This window comes from Piliocolobus tephrosceles, chromosome 9 (assembly GCF_002776525.5).
Source record: "Piliocolobus tephrosceles isolate RC106 chromosome 9, ASM277652v3, whole genome shotgun sequence".
In the NCBI taxonomy this organism is placed as follows: Eukaryota; Metazoa; Chordata; class Mammalia; order Primates; family Cercopithecidae; genus Piliocolobus; species Piliocolobus tephrosceles.
In genome coordinates, this window is record NC_045442.1 from 19,915,614 (window position 1) to 19,939,634 (window position 24,021).

General features: G+C 43.1%; 1 protein-coding gene across 2 annotated transcripts in view; it reads right to left on the bottom strand.

The window, feature by feature from the left end:
* CASP7 (caspase 7) overlaps window positions 1-16,714 on the bottom strand; it is a 51,297-nt gene extending 34,583 nt beyond the window's left edge. The window contains exon 1 of one of the 2 annotated variants that reach the window (XM_023206637.1): window positions 4,543-4,643. In XM_023206637.1, the coding sequence (XP_023062405.1) occupies window positions 4,543-4,641 (99 nt within the window). In that variant the 5' untranslated portion in view covers window positions 4,642-4,643. Of the gene's footprint in view, window positions 1-4,542; window positions 4,644-16,565 lie in introns of those variants that run through there. The other variant, XM_023206636.2, reaches the window with a different exon arrangement.
* Between the last annotated feature and the right edge of the window lie 7,307 nt (window positions 16,715-24,021).

Here is a 24,021-nt window from a genome sequence, read left to right on the forward strand (position 1 = left end):
AACTGAATGGAAGGCTGGATGAAACACACACCCCAAGGGAAAATAATTAGCTAAAGGTGATGTGGCTGGCCCAAGGCAGAGCCAGTATTAGAATCATTTTTTTTTGTCTTTGAGATGGAGTTTCACTCTTGTTGCCCAGGCTGGACAGCAATGGTGTGATCTCTGCTCACTGCAGCCTCCGCCTCCCCCGTTCAAGTGATTATCCTGCCTCAGCCTCCTGAGTGGCTGGGATTATAGGCGCCCACCACCACGTCTGGCTAATTTTTTTTTTTGTATTTGTAGTAGAGAGAGGGCCAGGCTGTTGGCCAGGCTGGTCTCAAACTCTGGCCTCCCAAAGTGCTGGGATTACAGGTGTGAGCCACTGCGCCTGGCCAGTATTAGAATCATTTCTTCTAAATCAAGTCCCGTTTCCTTCTACATGAAGGGAATCACAGATCAACTTTCAAGAATAAAGGGAAACTTCTCCAGACTCCAATTTCTACCTGGTCCCAACTGTTACTGGAAAAGGGTCCTGATCCAGACCCCAAGAGAGGGTCTAGACCTCGTGTAAGAAAGAATTAAGGGCAAGTCGATAAAGTGAAAGCAAGCTTATTAATTAATCGAAGTAAAAGAATAAAAGAATGGCTACTCCATAGACAAAGCAGCAGCTTGGGCTGCTGGACTAGGGATACTCATAGTTATTTCTTGATTATATGCCAAACAATGGGTGGACTATTCACAAGTTTTCCGAGGAAGGGGTGCGAAATTCCAGGAACTGAGGAAGTTCCCCTTTTTAGACCATATAGGATAACTTCCAGACGTTGCTGTGGCATTTGTAAACTGTCGTGGTGCTGGGGGGAGTGTCTTTTAGCATGCTAATGCATTATAATTAGTGTATAATGAGCAGTGAGGGTAACCAGGGGTCACTCTTGTCACCATCTTAGTTTTGCTGGGTTTTGGCTGGCTTCTTTACTGCAAAGCCTGTTTTATCAACAAGGTCTTTATGACCTCTATCTTGTGCTAACCTCCTACTTCATCCTGTGACTAAGAATGCCTTAACCTCCTGGGAATGCAGCCCAGTAGATCTCAGTCTTATTTTACCCAGCCCCTATTCAATATGGAGTTGCTCTGGTTCAAATGCCTCTGATACAATCTCTAAACAACTTCACTGAGCAGGCCACGGTTGTCAGGTGCAGTTCTGTATTCCAGTTAGGGCTCACCAAGGGATGCTATCATTAAGTTGGAAAACAAGAAGGCATCTATTTTACAGAATATTTTGTGCCACTGAGCACAACAAGTAATGACTTTTGGAGGTGGAGAGAAGAAGGAATACAGTTCAGAAGGAGGTGTCCAAGGAGGCAAAGCAACGACCTAGTGGCCCTGCACTCTGAATGGCATTACGGTTTCACCTTCCAGCTTATCTGAGGGTGAACTGGGAAGAAGGGAGGGAGCTAAGAAGAAGGGAAAGTCCTACTGCCAGGTCTCAACAATGACCAGGAGAAGTCAGATGGTCACCTTGTTTCTCAACACATCATGAGCCTCCCTTCATCATCACCAATGTGTATCTGGTTGGGAGGCAGATTTTTCAGATTAGAACCCAAAGTTTCTCAAAATGGAGATAACCCACAGAAGAGATAATCGTAAGGCCACACATGCAGAAAACACCTGATAGCTTCTTTTGTCTCCTTTATGTAGACTTACTTTTCAACATAGATTGTTATTAACACAATACATACTCACATATTTTCAAAACTAGTAAGTCAAAGTTTAAAAAAAAATTCCACCAGACAAAGACACTAACTTTGACATGTGGTGTTAACCAACTTGGCCCTTTTCCAAAAGTTAATCTTAAAGGCTGAGTTTAGGGCATATGATGACAAAACAATATAACCACTATTTTTAAAAGAAAGAAGAAACGTCGTGTGATAGCAGAATAGGAGGTTCCAGTTTTCATTCTTCTATAGAAATACTGATTTTGGCAACTACACCTATGGACAAGAATACTTTTGTGAGGCCACAGGAGTCCACTGAGAGGTTTCAGCACACTGGTGAAGCAAAAAAATCTAAGATTGGATGCATCAAAGAGTATAATAAGAGCAGTTCACTTTACCCACATCACCCCTCCCCTAAGGTGGCACAGCTCAGTGCCAGGAGAGGTCCCTCCAGCTCACAATTCTCCCATGGGGGAGGTGAAAGTGAAGTGCGCACCCACCTTTCCCAGCCTAACAGGATGTTGTCTAGGAGACCCACTTCTGTCTCATCCCACCCAGAACATTGAGGGGAATAGCATGGCTGAATCATCTGGGGCAGCTAGGAGCAAGGAGAAGAAGCAGGAGTGCAAAGAGTGTATGGTTATCAATAGTCGGCTGTAGATTCTGCTACCCAGCTCATGGATTCTACCCTAAGACCTTCCCATAAACCCTGCTGGACGACTGGCCTATGGACCCCTTCGGCCAGCTAATGTGTACCTCAGTGCACAACAGTCTGTATACAACCACAGATGATGCTTGGATCTCAACAGCAGGTATGGATACTAGCAGCCAACTCAACTTTGATGGATTGAGAGAAGACATGTAACTTTGAACATTTCAGGGTACTACCCTAAGGAATAAACAGGAGGCTTTTAGCATGAGGTCTGGCTTTGCAGGATTGAGAAAATGCATATAATCCCAAAGAGGGATCAAGAGGTGTGGAGCAGGTACATCCATAGAAAAGGTGTGAGAGATCCCCAGAATCTCTAGCTGAGCTCACCAGCAAAGGTCTTTTTCTCCTAAAGTCAGTCAATAAAGATGGGAAGAGGTGACTGCTTCTTCAAGTGTGAACACACAATGCAAGGCTTCAAAGAACACAAATAATCAAGGAAATATGACACCACCAAAGGAAGAAAATAAAGCTCCAGTGGCTGACCCCCCAAAAATGAATTACCTGACAAAGAATCCAAAATAATCATCTTTAAAAAGCCCAGTGAGGAACAAGAGAGCACACAGACAATTAAATGAAATCAGAAAAACAACAGATAAACAAAATGAGAAGTTCAACGAAGAGATAAAAACTATATAGATGAATGAAACAAATTATAGAGCTGAAGAATACAATGTCTGAAATAAAAAATTCAATTGAGAGCTTCAACAGCAGACTTGATCAAGCAGAAGAAAGAGTCAGGTAAACTTGAAAACAGATCATTTGAAATTAACCAGTCAGAGGAACAAAAAGAAAAGGAATGAAAAAGAGTGAAGAATGCCTATGGAACTTATGGGACCATCAAATGAACAAATATATGCAGTATGGATGTCTCAGAAGGAGCAAGGAGGGAAGGGTAGAAAGTTTATTTAAAGAAATTGTGACAGAAAATCTGGAGAGGCAAATGAACATCTAGATTCATGAAGCCCAAAGAGCCCCAAACAGATTGAGCATAAACATGTCTTCACTGAGACACATTACAATCACTAGTAAGAGTCAAAAAAGATAAGGAGAAAATTTTCAAAGCAGCAAAAGAAAAGCAACTGATTTTTTTCCCAAGATGGCAGATTGGAGGCATTTTAGCATGCCTCTCTCACTTGGGAAGACAAAATAGTGTGTAGAGATCCATGCTGTGTAGTTTTTTCCAAGAAGCAACACAGGAACTTAATAGGAAAGCTGAAAGAAACCACAGAGCCTTTGAAAGAAGTGGTGGGCTGCAGCCTATACCAGGTGGAAAATTCTAAGTCCCTGGAGTGTGAGGGGGATAAATTGTCTCTGGGACATACAATCCCACTGGAGAACTTGGCAATCCAGGCCACAGGGAAAGGTCTTAACCCTACCCAGCACTGAAGCTGATTTAGTGAGCACTGTGGAATACATGAGAAGGAACAGTATTGGGATGTGCGTTGCGTGTGCTCTCGGTCCCCAGCAGGGATAGAAGGAAGTCATTCCAGGTCCTACCTCACAGGTGACCTTGTGGATGTCTTCCAGCTAAACTCAGTAGTCTGTCATAGGTTGAGAGAGGTTCCTAATTGACATTTCTGATATAATCTCATGTGATGATGAACCCCCTTGGCCAGAACCGAGGGGTGAGTGGGCAGTGGGTTATACTCATGAGCACAAGAGAAGACCTTTGCTTCTCAGGTAGACCAGAAGGGGTGTGGCCTGAAAGCCATGGTATGTCTCAACTGGGAAGGCTTCTGGCCTGGGGCAGTTTTGAGTTCCAAGAGCAGAATGCCTGGAACCTAGCTAGCTGCTACCAGTGGAACTCTACGGTGTGAGACCTACCTTGCCAAGTGCATGGGAACCGGGCAGGGCTTAATGTCACCTGCTATTCCGCACTCCCTGTGTGGACTTTCTGTGCAGCACAGGCAGCTGCGCTCCTCCCTGGAACATTACCCCTGCGGCAGGAGGACTGCCCTCTTACCCCGACTGGGGCCTCTGCTTGAGCCCCTACGTGGAGAGCCACAGCATGCACTTGCGTGACCCAGGCCCCACTTGGCTTTGCCTCTTTACCCCCTACTCCATAGCTTAACACAAAGAACAGAAACTTTGGGAAGCTCTATGGCCTCGCCCATTGTCTGAGACACCAGAGGACCTCACCTGGGTAACATAAGAAGCACAAATCCCACGGCTACCACCGCAGCTGGTGTTCTTTTCCAAGTGCCACCTCCTGCCTGGAGGCCAACAAACACAGTCCATTACAGCATCTGCTGGCAGAATAGCATAGCACCCAGGAAGGAGAAAACTTGTGCATGACCCCATCTGTCACCACCACCTGCAATACCCCCAGCTAATCAGGAGGTCCTGAGTCTGTCCATATGATCAGTTCATTCCTACTATAGCTAGTGTTTGAGAAAGCCAACACACTAAGTCTATGTATAAGGAACCTCACAGAGTCTACGTCACTCCCTTGCCATCCCCATCAGAACAGGTGCTGGTACCCACTGCTGGAAATCTGAGGGCAAGTCGCATCACTGGACCCCTTGCAGGCATTCCCCAGCACTTTCCTGGAGTGTGGCAGCCCCATTGGGTGGCTAGACCCAGAGGAGCAGCAGCATTCACAACAGTCTGGCCTTCAGGGTTCCTACTCCTAGGGGAAGGGGTAGTGTACCAAATCAAGGGAGTAACCCATGGGACGAAAGAATCCAGATGGCAAAGCTCGAGTCCCATAGCTTTCTGCTTGTGGGAAGTTTCTTTCAGCAGAGGCACAGGTGCAATGCTGAACTCAGCAGGGAAAGTCTGTGGCTCTACTACAACAGTCAAGCAGCCCTGGTGCTTGTGACAGGTCTTGGAGAAGGAGACTTCTCCTCCTCACCCACCACTGCAGCTACAGCTTGGGCTTCTCCCACAGGAGCGTGGCATGGGTGCATCTGTAGATAGCCTTTATGGAACACTTCAGGGTGACTGCATCCCCATAGGACAAGTGCCCTCAGGGTTCAGGCCCGCATGAGGGGTAGTCATAATCCCTCTCTACATGGAATATCAGCATTTCTGCAGATGGAAAGTGGTGTCTGTCTGGTTTGAACAGACGGAACACTGGGTCAGAAGTGTGAATGGGAAGCAGATTTTTCTCCTGCTGGCCTGGCAGGGGAGCTGAGGTAGCCCCTTCCTTCCCTCTGAAAAGACCTCAGTGCTTTTCACTCCAGCTTCTCCAGCTGCCTATGTCAAGGCTGAGACCTCTGCCCACATTAGGTGTTGTATTTATCTACCTGTTTTAGCTACACCCAGTTTTTACCCATGGACAACTCCTGAAGTCTGAACTGTTCAACCTGAAGTCTGACCTGAAGTCTGAACTGTTCAACCCAGCAAATAAAATACTGGAGGAATGAATGAATGAATGAATGAATGAATGAATGAATGAGTGTACACTACTGGGGATGAGCTAACCTTCAAAAGACTTTTGTCATTCTAACCCCATAAGAGACAGTAAACCTGCTCACACACCAGCACATTGCTACTACATCTGAGAAAACCATCACACAAACACTCTCTATAACCAAGGAACTCATACACAGTCTTCACCCCCAAAAGCACCCAGAGCCAAATTAGGTTACAATAAGCTATAATCATTGAAGTCACATCCATAAGGTGGAAAAAAAGGAAATTAAAAAGCAACAGTTGAATAAAAAATAAGTTAAAAAATAATTAGAAGAAATGGTCTACCCAAATGAGAAGGAACCAGAAAAATAATTCTGGCAATATGACAAAACAGGGTTCTATAACACCCCCGAAAGATCACATTAGCTCTCCAGCAAAGGATACAAACTAAAATGAAATCTTGGAAATACCAAATAAAGAATACAAATGGTTGATTATTAAGTTACCCAAGGAGATACAAGAAAAAGGTGAAAACCAACATAAAGAAAGTTTTTAAAAAATTCAGGATATGAATGAAAATTTTTCTAAAGAGATAGATACTTTAGAGAGAGAAAAAACAAACAACAAAAAACAATCAGAACTTCTAGAAAGAAAGACACATTTAGGGACTTACAAAACACAGTGGAAAGTTTTAACAACAGACTAGACCAAGTAGAAGTAAGAATTTTAGAGCTCAGAGACAAGGCTTTTGAATAAACCCAGTCAGACAAAAATAAAGAAAAAATAACTAAAAGAAATGAACAAAGTCTCTAAGAAATATGAGATTATGTAAAATGGCCAAAGATAGTAATCATTGGTGTTCCTGAGGGAGAAGAAAAAGTAAAAATTTTGGAAAATTTATTTGAGGAAATAATTGAGGAAGACTTCCCTGGCCTTGCCAGATATTTAGACATCCAAATATAAGAAGGTCAAAGCCCTTCTGGGAGATTCATGGCAAAATGGACATCTCCAAGGCATACAGTCATCAGGCTACTATTAAAGTCAACATGAAGGAAAGAATTCTAAGAGCAGTAAGACAAAAGCATCAGATAACCTACAAAGGAAAAGCTATCAGACTAACAGTAGACTTCTCAGCAGAAACCTTATAAGCCAGAAAGGACTGGGGCCCTGTTTTTAGCCTCCTTAAACAGAATAACTCTGAGCCAAAAATGTTGCATACAGCAAAACTAAGTTTCATAAATGAAGGAGATATAGTCTTTCTCAGACAATCACATGCTAAAGGAATTTGCCGCTACCAGATCAGCCCAACAAGAAATGCTAAAAGGAATTCTAAACCCTGAAGCAAAAGGTCAATATGCAACAGAATAGAACCTCTCAAAAACATAAAACTCACAGGGCTTATAAACCAATAACATAATGAAGAAAACAAAATATCCAGGTAACAACATGATGAGTCCGTCACATCTCAATATTAATGTTGACTGTACATGGCCTGATGCTCCACTGAAAAGATAAAGATTGGCAGAATGGATTAAAAAAAATCACAAACCAAATGTCTGTCCTCTTCAAGAAGCTCAGCTAATACAAATTATTCTTATAGAATCAAGGTAAAGGGGTGGAAAAAGATACTCCACACAAATGGAAACCGAAGGCAAGCAGAAGTTGCTATTCTTATATCAGATAAAACAAACTTTAGAGCAAAACAGTAAAAAAAAAAAAAAAAAAAAAAGACAAAGTATTATAAAAGGATTGACCCAACAGGAAGATATTACAACCCTAAATATATATGCACATAACTCTGAAGCTTCTAGATTCATAAAACAATTACCACTAGACGTAAGAAAAGAGATAGACAGCAACATAATGATATTGGAGAACTTCAATACTCCACTGACAGCGCTAGACAGATCACTGAGGCAGAAAGTCAACACAGAAACACTGCATTTAAACTACACTCCAGAACAAATGGACCTAACAGATATTCACAGAACATTCTACCCAAGAACTGCAGAATACACATTCTTCCCATCAGCACATGGAACATTCTCTAAGATAGACCATGTGATAGGCCACAAAATAAGTCTCAATTAATTTTTAAAAATGAAAATCATATCAAGTATCTTCTCAGACCACACCAGAATCAAACTAGAAATCAACTCCAAAAGAAACCCTTAAAACTATATAAAAACAAGGAAATTAAACAGTCTGCTCCTGAATGATTTTGGGGTTAACAATAAAATCAAGATGGAAATTTGAAAATTCTTCAAAACAAATAATAGTGACACAAGTTATCAAAAATCTTTGTGAAACAACAGAAGCAGTGCTAAGAGGAAAGGTTGTGGTGCTAAATATCTACATCAAAAAGTCTGAAAGATCACAAATTCACAACCTAAAGTCACACCTCCTGGAACTCCAGAAGCAAGAACAAACCAAACCCAAAGCTAGCAGAAGAAAATAACAAAGATCAAGGCAGAATAAATGAAATTGAAACCAAAAAATACAAAAGATCAATGAAACAAAAAGTTGCTTCTTTGAAAAGATAAACAAACTCAGGGGACCATTAGCTAGATTTACCAATAAAAGAAGAGAGAAGATTCAAATAAGCTAAATCAGAACTGAAGATGTAGGGTCAGGCACAGCGGCTCACACCCATAATCCTAGCACTTTGGGAGGCCAAGGCGGGTGGATCATAGGTCAAGACTGAGACCATCCTGGACAACATGGTGAAACCCCGTCTCTACTAAAAATACAAAAATTAGCTAGGTGTGGTAGCATGCAGCTGTAGTCCCAGCTACTCGGGAAGCTGAGGCAGGAGAATTGCTTGAACCCAGAAGGTGGAGGTTGTAGTGAGCTGTGATTGTGCCACCGCACTCCAGCCTGGGTGACAGAGCGAGAGTCTGTCGAAAGAAAGAAAGAAAGAAGGAAAGAAGGAAAGGAAGGAAAGGAAGGAAAGGAAGGAAGGAAGGAAGGAAGGAAGGAAGGAAGGAAGGAAGGAAGGAAGGAAGATGGAGACATTACAATAATGTCTTTGTAGCAACTTGGATGGAGCTGGAGGCCATTATTCTAAGTGAAGTAAGTCAGGAATGGAAAACCAAATATCTATATTTTCACTTATAAGTGGAAGCTAAGCTGTGAGCATGCAAAGGCATTTGGATTGGTATAATGGATACTGGAGACTCAGAAGAGGGGAGAGTGGGAGGAGGATGTGGGATTTTTAAAAACTACATATTGGGTGCAATGTACACTACTTGGGTTACAGGTCCACTAAAATATCAGACTTCACCACTAAACAATTAATCCACGTAACCAAAATCTACTTGTACTCCAAAAGCTATTGATATGTACATATATATGTGTATACAGACACACGCGCGCGTGCACACACACACGGAAAAGCAACTCATTACATACAAAGAAATGTCCATAAGACCATCTGCGGATTTCTCACCAGAAACCCTGCAGGCCTAGAAAGAGTGGGATAATATAATCAAAGTGCTAAAAGAAAGAAACTGCCAACCACCAATATTATATGCAGCAAAGCTGTCCTTCAGAAGAAAAGATAAATACTTTTCTGAGACACATGAAAATGAGGGTGTTCATCACTACTAGACCTGCCTTACAAGAAATGCTAAAAGGAATACTTCAGGTTGAAATGAAAGGACACTCTTTAAACTCACTGGTAAAGGTAAGTGTATAGTCAAATTCAGAATATGCAAATAATTTACAGGTGGTCTTTGACTTACAATGGTTTTACTTAAGATCTTTTGTCTTTCCAATGCTGCAAAAGCAAAACACATCATGTAGAAACCATACTTCAAGTAACCATACACCCATTCTGTTTTTACTTTTAGTACAGTATTGATAAATTATATGAGATATTCAACACTTTATTATGAAATAAGCTTTGTATTAGATTCTCATGCTGAGCTGTAGGCTAATGTGATACGAGATGTTTAAGACAGGCTAGGCTAAGCTCTGAAATTCAATAGATGAGTTGCATTAAATGCATTTTTGGCTTATGATATTTTCAACTTACATTGGGTTTATAGGGATGTAAATCCATGATAGGTTGAGTATTAATTGTGCATAAATCACTTTGAACTCTACTAAAGTTAAAAGACTAAAGTATTAAAAACAACTCTAGCTTCAATATCTATAACTATATAGTTGTTAATGGATATACAAGATAAAGAAATGTAAACTGTGACATCAATAACATAAAATGTGGAAGGAGAGAATAAAACTGTAGAGTTTTTTAATGTGCATGAAGTTAAGTTATTGCTATGGTCTGAATGTTTACGTACCCCTCCAAAATTTATACACTGAAATCTATTTACCAATGTCATAGTATTAGGAGGGGGGCATTTGGGGTATGATTAGGTCAAAAGGGTAAAGCTCCATAAATGGGATTAGTACCTTTGTAAAAAGAGCTGTACCTTGCCCTATCTACCATGTGATAAGATATAATAAATGAACAAGGAAATGAAACTTTGCTATACACTAATGCTGTTAGCACTTTGATCTTGAACATTTCTGTCTCTAGAACTACAAGAAATATATTTCTGTTGTTTATAAGCAACCCAGTTTAGGGTATATTGTAATAGAATCCCAAATGGACTAAGTTGTTATCAACTTAGAATAGACCATTATAAGATGTTTTGTGTAAGCCTCATGGTAATAACAAAATATACAGAAAAGAAACAAAGCATATCACTACAAAAAATGATCAAATCACAAAGGAGGGAAGCAAGAGAGGAAGAGAGAAATAGATAAGCTATATAACAGTCAGAAAACAACCACAAAATGGCAACAGTGAGTCCTTATCAATAATTTCTTTAAATATAAATGGATTAAATTATCCAATCAAAATACATACAGTGACTAAACAGAGTAAAAAAATAAGATCCAACTACATGATATTTACAAAAGACTCACTTTAGATTTAAGGACACACATAGGCTAAATGTGAAGGGATAGAAAAAGATATTCCATATGAATGGTAACCAACAGAGAGCAGGCGAGGCTATACTTACATCAAACAAAATAGACTATAAGTAAAAAACTGTCGAGATAAAGAAGGTCATTATATTATAATTATAGATATCAATTTATCAAAGATATAAAAACTGTAAATATATATGAACCAACATTAGCACACCTAAATATATGAAACAAGTATTAATAGAACTAGAGAAAGAAATAGCAATAAATAATAGTAAGGGACTTCAAAAGCTCAGAACTTTTGAAGCTTGCAACATCCAGACAGAAAAATCAATCAGGAAACAGTGGACCTGAACAACACTACTCCAAATGGTCCTAACAGACATATATACAGCATATCATCCAACAGCAGCAAAATACACATTCTTCTCAAGTGTACACAACATTCTCCAAGATGGATCATATGCTAGGCTACAAAACAAGTCTCAATTATTTTAGGAGGATTAAAGTCATATCATATATCTTTTCTGACCACAATGGTATGAAAGCAGAAATCAGTAACAGGAGAGAAATTAGAGAATTCACAAATATGTGCAAATTAAGCAACACACGGGTCTTCTTTGAGCCAGAACAACAAAACTAGAAAACACTGATGAAAGAAATTAGACATAAATAAATGGAAAGATATTCCACGTTCATGGATTGGAAGAATTGATACGTTAAAATGTCCACGCTGCTCAAATTGATCACTGAACAGATTCAGTGCAATCCCTATCTAAATTCCAATGGCATTTTCACAGACATATAAAAAATTCTAAAATTCATATGTAGCTACAAAAGACCCCAAATAGCCAAAGCAAACCTGAGCAAAAAGGAAGCTAGAGGCATCATATTTCCTCACTTCAAATTACATTACAAAGCTATAGTAATCAAAACTGTATGACACTGGCATAAAGCAGATACATGGACCAATGGAACAGAATAGAGAGTCTGGAAATAAACCCACACATTACAGTCAACTAATTTTTTGACAAGGGTGCCAAAAATATTCAATATGGAAAGGATAGTCTCTTCAATAAATGGTGTTGGGAAAACAGGATATCTGCATGCAAAAGAATAAAACTAGACTCTTACCTTACACTATACAAAAAAATCAACTCAAAGTGGATTAAAGACTTAAACATAAGACCTGAGACCTTAAAACTCCTAGAAGAAAACATAGGGAGAAAGCTCTTTGACATTGGTCTTGACAATGAGTTTTTGCATATGATGCTAATGCACAGGCAACAAAGGCAAAGATAAACAAGTGGGATTACACCAAACTAAAAAGCTCTGTACAGCAAGGAAATAATAAAAAAAAAAAAAAAAAAGAAAGAAAGAAAAGAAAAAGCAAACTATGGAATGGGAGAAAATATTTACAAACCATATATCTGAAAAGGGGTTAATATCCAAAATACACAAGGAACTCACATAACACAATAGCAAAAAAAAAAAAAAAAAAAAAAAAAAAAGACAACAGCCCAATTTAAAAAATGGGCAAAGAACCTGAATAGACTTTTCTCTAAAGACATACAAATAGGCAACAGGTATATGAAAAGGTGCTCAGTGTCCCTAATCATCAGGGAAATGCAAAGCAAAACCACAATAAGATATCATCTCACAACTGTTAGGATAGCTGTTTTATGTATACATACATACACATGTATGTATATATGTGTGCGTGTATAAAGGTAAGCGTTAGCAAGGATGTGAAAAAAGGGAAGTCTTCTATACTGTTGGTGGGAATATAAATTGGTACAGCCATTATGGAAAACAGTCTAGAGATTTCTCAAAAAATTAAAACTAGAAATTGCATATGATCCAGTAATCTCACATCTGGCTATATATCCAGAGAAACTGAAATCAGTATCTCAAAAAGATACCTGCACTCCCACATTCATGGTAGCATTATGGAAACAATCTAAATGTCCATCAATGAATGAACAGATAAAGAATATGTGGTATACACACATAATGGAATATTATTCTGCCACAAAAAGGAAGGAAATCCTCCATCTGTGACAAGATGGATGGACCTGAAGAGCATTATGCTAAGTGAGATAGGCCAGACACAGAAAGACAATTACTGTATGATCTCACATCTATGTGGAATCTAACAGAGTCAAACTCATTCAAATGGAGAACAGAACGGAGGTTGCCAGAAGTCGGGGGTAGGGGCAGCGAGGAGGAAATGGGGAAGTGATAGTTAAAGGGTACAAAGTTTCAGTTGTGCAAGATGAATAAATTCTAGAGATCTACAATACAGCATAGTGCCTATAGCTAACAATACTATATGGTATACTTACAATTTGCTAAAAGGGTAGATCTTATGGTGATTGTTCTTACCACACAAAAAATACTAGTATTGGCCAGGCGCAGTGGCTCACGCCTGTAATCCCAGCACTTTGGGAGGCCGAGGCAGGTGGATCACGAGGTCAAGAGACCATCCTGGCCAACATGGTGAAACCCCGTCTCTATTAAAAATACAAAACTTAGCTGGGCATGGTGGCGCACATCTGTAGTCCCAGCTATTTGGGAGGCTGAGGCAGGGGAATCGCTTGAGCCCAGGAGGCAGAGGTTGCAGTTAGCCAAGATTGCACCACTACACTCCAGCCTGGTGACAGAGCGAGACTCCATCTCGAAAAATAATAATAATCATAATCATAATAAAAATAAAATAATAATAGTATTAAAGGGTGTGGGAGGAAACTTTAGGAGGTGGTGGCTTTGTTGAGGTGGTGATGATTTCATGGGTGTATCTCTGCTTATCCCCAAATTTGTTATGTATGCATGCATTAAATATGCCTAGTTTTTTATATTTCAACTATACCTTAATAAAGTGGTTTTGAAAAAGGGGAAGGCCCTAAGCAAAATGGCTCCTAAGAAAGCCAAGCCTTTGTTTTGATAGCCCTAAGCAACCTATGGAATGGGAGAAAACATTTACAAACCATATATCTGAAAAGGGGTTAATGTCCAAAATACACAAGGATCTCACAACAGAACAGCAAAAAAGCAAATAACCCAATTTTAAAAATGGGCAAAGAACCTGAATTTTTGGAGACTTTTGGAGACTCTTCTTCATTCATTCAATGGATATTTACTAGAAGTGAGGAATTAGGGACATACTTGTGAGCAAATTGAGCTTGTCCTGCCATGTTGATAAACAGACATGAAAAAAAGGATGGCGTCTAGGTCGAAATCCAACTGTGGTGTGTGCCTTGAGGGTGAACAATCTGTAACCATACCAGGGAAACTCAGGAGCCTCACAGAAATTAGGGAAAGTTCTCAGGGGAGGAAACGTCTGACCTGAGAACTGAAAAGGTTCGGGAAGCAGGGAGGGTAGGTGGGAGCCATGCAGGCAGAGAGAACTGTGCACTCATTAAACATTTGAAATGTTCCATCAAAGGATGGGTATAAACTCCTCATCCTTCTCAAACACTAAGAGAGTGCTTTGGACTTAGCTACTGAGATGTAAAATTCAAGCTGATTTTTGTGGCTCAATGATGGGACACTTTCTAGAACTTTCCTTCCAAACAGTAGGCCATTAGGTCTTCTGTGTGAAACCTACAGCATCCTTCTAGGTTGATGCTGAACACTGTCTACAGTGACAGAAAGGGTCTCTTCTAACAACTCAAGTCAGCAGTGGTGGGACTTGGCTCTTTCAAATCTGTAAAGCTAAACAGTTACTTTCTTATTCCTATGAGACTGGGCTTGATTTTTGGAACCTCCAAAGGGCAATCATAGCTCAGGGTGGTAACCAGGTGGGGGTGCCTGATCTCAGACATGTCATTTCAGTCAAACCAAGACCTGGTTTTGACCCCTTATTTCCTCATTTCATCATCACAGTGCACCAGGAAAATCCAGACCTATCTCAGTTCTGCCAAGCTGCCCGGAGAGGGTACGCCTGGCATGATTTTCTCATATCTGTCCCCTTTTTAGGGTCCAGACTGCAAAGAGCAGCCATTTGAGGGAGACTGCTTATCCCACTGTTAAATATGTCTAACTTCTCTTTCAATGAAATATGTCTAACTTCTCTTTAAATGAATTAATACATGAGACACTCAAAGCACTAACAATGCCAGGCACATAGTAAATCTCGGTTAGTCACTGTAACTCTTATTCTTACTATTCGTCACCAAGATTGTCGCTGTTTGCAGACTGAGACCTCATCTTAATCTTTTTTTTTTTTTTTTGGATCACAGAAAAGTGTCAGGTACATGACAGGCACCAAATCCATTTTTCTTTATAAACCTAACTTAAATGTATTTTCAAATCCTTCAGCCCCTTGAATAAACTACTGTCCAAACAACAGAACCAAGGAGACCCAAGAGGGTGGTTGAGAACCCTGAGATCTGGGGTTGAATCAGTTCTTCCACATATTTGCCATGGGACCTCAGGAAAAGTACTCAACCTCTCTAAGTCTCAGTTTTCTCATCTGCAAAATGGGAAAACAATGGTACTTATGTCACAAGTGGTTGGGAGGATGAATGAAACAATGTATATAAAATGCTAGGCACTGGGTGGCACATTCTAAATAGTCAAGAAATATTCCCATTATCACCACTGTCCACGAGACTAAGACGATTTACAACTGTCGACCTTCGCCTTTATTTCAAAACCACATCCATATTTTAAAAAGATTTTGTAGAGACTGAAAAAAAATTCCTGCAGTGATTATCTCCAAATATGTTGACCAGGGGTCCACATGTTGGTACACAGCTGGGCAGGAAGTCACTGCCCAGCTATTGTCTGAACTTTTTACTTTCATGAAGGGGGAAATGGACTGCAGCTGCTTCCCCTGAAAAGTGACATCATACAATTTGTGCCTCACTTCCTGCCCAAATAAAAAGAATCTTCCTAAAGCGCACACAGAGAAGACCTGAAAACTTCCCCCTCCCTCTTGCCTCTAGCAGCTGGGAGGGGGATAGGGAGGTTCTACTGGGCACTCAAGCGCTTCGCTGTGTCACCCGAAGCTCACGGCACTGCTAGACCAGGGCCTTTACTTTGGTATTGCAGAAACTTCAGCTTCTTCAGAGATGTTAAGTAACCTGCCCAAAGCCACACAGTTTACAGGTGGCGGAAGGTGGACTGTGAATCTAGGCAATGGCCGTACCAAGGGTGAAGGTCAGGCTGGCGAGACCCAAAAGGAGGAAATAGCCTGTAAATAGAGACAACAGGGAGGGCCACGTCAACTAGCCCAAGAGCCCAGAAGTTCAAGAGTTAAAGATCTGGAAATGATACACCCACAATCACCCACAAGTAATTTTACTGCTCCATAAACCGCAAAGCTGTCTCCTGGAGCCTAACACTCCACACGTCTAAATGTCTCCTGCCTTGTCTCCACCTCCTCAAGGTCCCTCTAAGGGCCCTGCAGCAAGGACGCTCAGCTCCAGCGTACTCAGCCTTGACAGAGCCACTGCCGCGAACCACGTACCATAACCAACTCTGTCCATCCCCGCAACAGTCAGCGGGGATCACCGTGGTTCCCATTTAACAGAGAGAGGGTTAAGGGGCGGGGACCGGCACCCAGGCAAAGGAGCTCTGGCTGTTAGCGGCTGTGCCAGATCACGAACCCTCCTCTCCTAAATCTCGAGAGGGAAGGGAGAACAAGCTGAACATGGCAAGCGATGGAGAGGGTAGAAAGGGCTCTCTTTCCAAAGTTTCAGCGCAGGCCGTCGGGGCCACTCTCACTCAACCAGGCTCCCCTAGACCACGCTGGGGGCAGAGGGGGGACTAGGAGGCCGACAGGAAGAAGGGAGGCAAGACGCGCATGGCTGGCGGGCTGGGGAGGCGCCGGCCGAGGCGGGGGGGGGGGCTCCAGTTACCGTTCCCACGGCGGTAGGGCGGCTGGGGCTGGCACAGTCTCTCTCTGTCGCTCCGCAGCGAGAGTCTGGGGCCCCTTTAGCGAAAGCGAAACTAAAAGCCCCGGCGCCGCGGAGGGGAGGGGCCGCCCAGGGTAGGGCCGGGCGGGGCTTGCGCCGCCCCTGGCTCGGGACAGAGCGGTCCGCAGGGGTGGAAGAGCCCAAAGCGACAAGCGCCGCCGCACGCATAATCCCTGGAGGGCGCCCTCTGCAAAGCTGGCGGGCGCTCTGCAAAGTTGGCCCCTCGCTCTACAAAGTGGAGCCCGCGCACGGGAGAGCGCGCACAGCAAAGTTTGCAGTTTTCCGGAACAGCCCAGCCGCCGCGGGCTGTTCCGGGAAAAAATCAAATCTGCCAAACTGGCCGCGCTCCAAGTGACCCAAAGAGCGCAGACTTCGCGGCGGCGCTCAATGATGGGGCGCTCATGTGGTCACGTCCACTTCCCTGCCCCCAGTGTACACCTCGACCTGGGCCTTCGCATGAACTCGGAGACCCCTTTCCCATAGCCAGAGGCTCTTCCCTAGCGAAACCTGGATCCCAGCTGGAACTGCTCGCGTCCCCCCGGGGGACTCCGCGCCTGCTTCTGCATGCGTACTCCCCAAGGCTGATCCGCTTCGGGCCAGCTGTGGCATCCGCTGTGGTCTCCTAGACATTGCTTTGCAGGGGCGCCCTCCTGGGCGCGTGGGCGTAGGACGCTCTCCCAGCTTTGAAGGAAGTACCCACCTGGCAGCCCAGCTAGCTGGTGGAGATGCTGCTCCCGAATCTTTCGGGAAATGTTTGTTGTGCGCCCCCATGTGTCAGGGACTGGGTATGCGGCCGGGAGTCAGTCAAACACCGGAGAGACCGAGCACTTCCACGGATTCTAGTTCACCACCGGATTCTAGTTCACCTCAACCCCACGGCACACACACACACGCACGGATTCCAGTTCACCCTGATCCCACAACACACACATACACACACGCACACACACACGTCTTTCTTCACCCTGACTCAGGGAAGCAACTAAACTCAATCACACTGAGGTGTAAAATATCTGAGAAGAAATTGTAGTTTTATTCATATCAGAGACACAGTATTTACTTTTAGGAACCACCAAATCCTTGCATGAATGGAGTACATGCTTAGTGGTCTGAAATCAGGTAAGAACGCCATCTTCTCTTTTTGTTTGTTTGCTTTCCTGTGGGCCTGAGACTTCAGCATTTGGCTCTCAAATCTCTCCAGGTGAGGACGCTTTCTTGGTTTGAAAAAAAAGACTGACCCCTGGCAAATGTAAGGGAATAATTATAGTTGATTAACTTATGGGAAAATCCTGAATCCCTGAATATTTTTAACCAGCAGTGACACAATTTCTAATGTGGCTGCCCTGGTCTTTTTTTAATACCCACATTCCTGAAATGTTGGAGGTAAACTAAGCCATTCAGACACTAAGATAATTTGTTTTGTAAAGAAATTCAAGCCTGGGCACGGTGGCTCACGCCTGTTATCCCAGCACTTTGGGAGACTGAGACGGGTGGATCACGAGGTCAGGAGATTGAGACCATCCTGGCTAACATGGTGAAACCCCGTCTCTACTAAAATACAAAAAATTAGCCGGGCGTGGTGGTGGGCGCCTGTAGTCCCAGCTACTTGGGAGGCTGAGGCAGGAGAATGGCGCAAACCCAGGAGGTGGAGCTTGCAGTGAGCCAAGATTGTGCCACTGCACTCCAGCCTGGGCAACAGAGTGAGACTCCATCTCAAAAAAAAAAGAAAGAAAGAAAGAAATTCGATTGTGAGTCATCTGAGAAACAAAGAATACTATTAGTAAAGCAATTAAGTTACTGTTTGATTTATCTAATTTGTAAATCTAGGATCTTGCATGTTATTCCTGAAATACAGTGAATCAGTGTTAGAACTAAAAGAGGCTTTTACAACTAATCTCTGTTCATTTTTTAAAGAATTTGAGGCTCAGCAAAGTTGCCCCCATCACAGATTTGCTAGTGGTAGAAGTATAATGAAATTGCCTTTAAAAAATGAATTTTCCATCCACAAGAACGCTCTATCAAAAATTATATCATGCAAATGTCACGATGTGTTGGCATGCAAGAATTCACAACTGGCTCAAATGGACAGGTGGTTCGAAAGGAAACTTTTTTCAGTTCCTTATTGTTGCAGGAAGTTAGGGATCCCGAATGGAGGGACCAGCTGGAGCCACGGCAGAGGAACATAAATTGTGAAGATTTCATGGACATTTATTTATCACTTCCCTAATAATACTTTCATAATTTCTTATGCCTTTTTTATTTTAATTTCTTGCTGAGGATGTAAGTCACTTCAGGACCACTGTGATGATTGTGTTACCTGTACAAATTGATTGTAAAACATGTGTGTTTGACTATGAAATCAGTGCACCTTGAAAACGAACAGAATAACAGCGATTTTAGGGAACAAGGGAGGACAACCATAAGATCTGACTGCCTGCGAGGTCAGACAAAAAGAGCCATATTTTTCTTCTTGCAAAGAGCCTATAAACAGATGTGCAACTAGGAGAGATACTGCTAAGTTCTTTTCCTAGCAAGGAATATTAATATTAAGACCCTAGGAAAAGAATTGCATTCCTTGGGGGGAGGTCTATAAATGGCTGCTCTGGGAGTGTCTGTCCTATGTGGTTGAGATAAGGCCTGAAATACGCCCTGGTCTCCTGCAGTACCCTCAGGCTTACTAGGATTGGGAAACCCCAGCCCTGGTAAATTTGAGTTCAGACTGGTTTTCTGCTCTCGAACCGTGTTTTCTGTTAAGACGTTTATCAAGACAATACGTACACTGCTGAACATAGACACTTACTAGGAGTTCTGATTTTGTCCTTGCCCTGTTTCCCTGGAAGCATGTGATCTTCACTCTGCTTTTTGCCTTTTAAAGCATGTGACCTACTCCCTGTTGGTGCACCCCCTCCCCTTTTGAAATTCTTAATAAAAACTTGCTGGTTTTGCAGCTCAGGTGGGCATCACAGTCCCACCAATATGTGATGTCACCCCCAGCGGCCCAGCTGTAAAATTCCTCTCTTTGTACTATTTCTCTTAATTTCTCAGACTGGCCGACATAGGGAAAATACAAAGAACCTACAATGAAATATTGGGGGTGGGTTCCCCTGATACTTATTGTAGGCTGGCACGAGAAATTCCAAAGTTATTGCTCTAAAGCTGGATTATCACAGTATCAACAAGAAGGAAATACAGAAGGGAAGAAACCATTGTGAACTTTTCCCTCTGTAATAATTGTACTGACACTTTGGATCCAAGTGATGTTTTCTTCTAAATGTACCTCCTTTGTCTCCCAGCCTTGAGTCATGCCATTGTTTTATGTTTCCTTTCTATATTCACATGATTGTAGCATGTGCCTTCCCCCTTATTCCAGAAAAGTCCCCCAGCCTCCCCTATTGGGATGGTTTCCAAAGGGACTCATAGGTGCTTTTGGGCCAGCCCCTCTGAATCTTCCCTCCAGCCCTCCCCTCTGGTTGCTGGTGAATTCCCCATCCATACCCTGCTGGGCAGAGCACCCCTGAGGGGTGCCACCAGTGATTGCTTCTCCAGTTCTCCACTGGACAGGTGAGGCCAGGCTATGACTTTATACAGGACTCCATGAAGGACATTGCAAGATTAACAGAAATGCCATTCTCAGCACCCAAAGCCCAAACCCAAACCCTGGCCCCGCTGAGGTCCCAGCAGGCTTCTGCCAGGTGGAGAGAGTAGGAAGCTCAGGGCCCAAGAGGAATTCCTTTCTTCCCTGAAAGAAGGAATTCATGTTGCACCTGTTACTGAATGATTGCCTCGCAACTTCAAATTCACCCTTTTTGTCTGCTCTGTGAAAACTGAACTGGGCCCTTTCAGTAGTTTTCCCTTGCCTGTGGCCTCACAGGCAAGGGAAAGCTTGGTGGGTAAATGGTGCTGCAGATTCATTATAGGATGGCAGGAGTTTTGCTTCCTGGTTCTCATGTGTCTGGTGTGCTCCTTCAGAGGGCATGACTTCTCAACACCCAGTTCTTGGAGTGTAGCTGGTGGCCAGAACACCCAGCAGCCATCAGCTTCCCCTGGCACCTGCTTCAGGTGGTTTTGTAGAGAGTACCTCTGTTACCACTGGAGGATCTTGACAAGGAGTTGTCCAGGGTCTTGGTGTTTTGAACAAAGAATTGCCCAAAATGCATAAACAGAGGAATGAAAGAATGAATCAACGAAAGCACAGATTTATTGAAATGAAAGTATACTCCACAGAGTGGGAACCAGCTGCAGCAAGTGGCTCAAGAGCACTGATTACAAAATCTTCCGGGGTTTAAAGTACCCTCTAGAGGTTTCCCATTGGTTACTCAGTTACACGCTATGCACGTGAAGACTTAGCCCCTGACCAGTCTGACTGGCTGCAGTCAGGACACAGATACAGAGAGAAGACCATAGGAGGATACAGGGAGAAGGTGGCCATCTACAAGCAGAGAGAGGTCTCTGAAGAAATCAACCCTGCTGATACTATGATCTTGGATTTCTAGTCCCTGGAACTGTGAGAAAATAAATTTCTGTTGTTTAAGCCACCAAGCCTGTGGCACTTTGTTATGGCACACATATGTTATTTGCAAGGATATCTGCTATTGCCACAGTTTTCAGAGTTCTTTTTACTTCTTACTAGCTGACCTCTTGATATTCCAACTCGCTGTTACAGTTTGTAATTTGTTATACAGTTGATCCTCCATATCCCCGGGTTCTGCATCTGAGCATTCAACCAATGGCAGATCAAATATACTTAAAAAAACAAACAAGCAAAAAATAACAATACAATAATACAAATGATATAAATAAAAAATACAAGGTAACAGCTACTTACATAGTGTTTACATTGTATTAGGTACTTTAAATAATGTAGAGATGATTTAATGCATATGGGAGATTACATGTAGGTTATATACAAATACTATGCCATTTTATATAAGGAACTTGAGCATGCATCGATTTTGGTATCCTCAGGGGCCCTGAAACCAATACCCCCATGGATACTGAGGGATGCCTGTGTTCATTCAGCTTACTGTGTGGTTTCTGTCTCCTGAGTGGACCCAGATGGATACCAACCAAGCGCTGCCTCATTTCTGATTCTGTGGCCTTCGGCAGTGTGACCATTCATTTCCTGATGCGGAGGGGAACTTCCACCCCACCCACAGGGTGTGTCGTTGTTTCCTGGCCCAGGAAAAGGTAACCCCAGCAGTTGAATATTATTATTCACACCTGAATAAGATTCTACTGCAATCAACGCCCAGGCCATATAGGGCTGAACTGATTCCTAATCCTTTCCTCTGCCTTCCTCTCCACTCCCTCTCCCCAAGAGAACATCAGACATGGTTGCTCCTGATGTCCTGTGAGCAGCCCCTCAGACCAGGGGTTGCAAACTACCACCTGCAGGCCACCTGTGGTCTGTTTTTGTACAGCACACAAGCTAAGAATGGTGTTTACATTTTTAAAGGGTTGTAAAAAAAGAAAAGAAGAATAAGAAAAAGACGATGCAACAGAGATTGGCTATATATGGCCTGCAAAGCCTAAAATACTTACAGTCTGACTTTTTACAGAAAAAGTTTGTGGGCCCCTATCTTACACCAAATGACACAATCCCATCTTCAAAGCAAACAATGACTGTGATGGTTAACATTAGGTGTCAACTTGATTGAATTGACGGATGCCTAGATGGCTGATGAAGCATTGAAGCATTGTTCCTGGATGTGTCTGTGACAGTGCTGCCAGAGGAGACTCAGAGGAGTCTCAGGGAGAGTGCTGCCAGAGGAGTTGATGGTCTGGGAGAGGAAGGCCCACCCTCAATGTGGGTGGGCACCATCCAATGGACTGCCAGCTTGGCTAGAACAAAGCAGGTGGAAGAAAGGGGATAAGCTTGTCTGCTAAGTCTTCTCCCTCTTTCTCTTTTTCCATGCTTTTCAGGACACTAGGCTCCTTCTCCTGCCCTTGGACATCAGACTCCAGGTTGTTCAGCCCTTGGACTCTGGGACTTGCACCAGCAACCTCCCAGGGGCTCAGACTGAGGGCTGCACTATCAGCTTCCCTGGTTTTGGGGCTTTCAGACTTGAAATGAGCCAAACTACTAGCTTTTCCCTTTTCCCAGCTTGCAGCCAATCATGGGACTTTGCCTTGTCATCGTGTGAACCAATTCTCTCTAATAATCTCATATATATGTATATATACACACACATGTATATATCCCCTATTGGCTCTGTCCCTCTGAATAACCCTGACTAATATATAACTTTAAACCAAAGAGTGGTTTCAAGCCAGATTTAGGTTTGAGGAGATGTAGAATTTCTCTAATTTTCCTGGATACAGTACAGTTTCTATACACCAACAGATCACTTGCTCAACCTCTCAGAGTGAAGTTTGGGCATTAGGTAACCTCACCAATGTTTAGGTTTCCCTAGGGTGGTAAGAGCTCCTTGTCTAATTAAGGTCACCACCATCTAGTGCTCAGGCCTTAATGACTGCACAGAAGAACTTCAGTCTGAGGTCGCTGACCCCCTATCAGCCAGGACCCGTGGGACTTTACCCCAGGAGAATACCCCCAATAACTTCTCCCAGGACACTTGGAAGCCCCCAAGGATAGGGGTGAGGGTGGTGGGCAAGGGCAGATCTGACCTGGGAAAGCATGAGAGCTTGAGACAAGGCCTTGCTTTCTGAATTCTCCACCCCAAGTGTGTCGACACAGCATTGTACAGTGCAGAGGAGTGGACGGATGGAACAGAGTTGACACCATCAGCCTGAAAGAGCAGGTCAGTAAGGGTTCATGGTGCATCTCATATAAGCACTTTCTCTTACCCTGTCCACTGCCAGTTTCCTTGAGTGACCCACTCTGGGGGTACCTGGTATCACATCCCCTCTGCTCACCAGTGTTATCTCCATGCATGTCACCAGTCCCTCCTTACATCCCCGCAGCAGTGACCCTCCACTTCCCTGCCTCTAGGCTTTCTTCAAGCTGCCTAAGTCCATGAAGCTTGGGCAGAGAGGTCTCCCCTAAAGGTATAGGGGAGTTAATGACCCTGACAGTTGCCCTCAACCAATGGGGGACGAGAGTTGAGTGGATGTGTCCCAGCCCACCATCCTTCAGTGAGATCATTCTGAGGCACATTCTACACAAATCTTCAGAGTGTCCCCAGCAAGACTGTGCTAACAGTGGTATAATATCTAGTTTAGAATATGCTCTTTATTGACTCTTCTCTTTTCCCTGGCTCATTTGCCTTAAACCCTCACTCCTGCCTCACGGGACCACCTCCCAAATAACTTCCCTGTGCCCAAGTCCTTGCTGAGAGGGGAAACAAAATTAAAACAGGAACAGACCCCCAGCATGGGAGGAACACCTTCCATCTAATCTGAGCGACAGTGACAGAGTGAAGGGTCAGCAGCTGTCCCT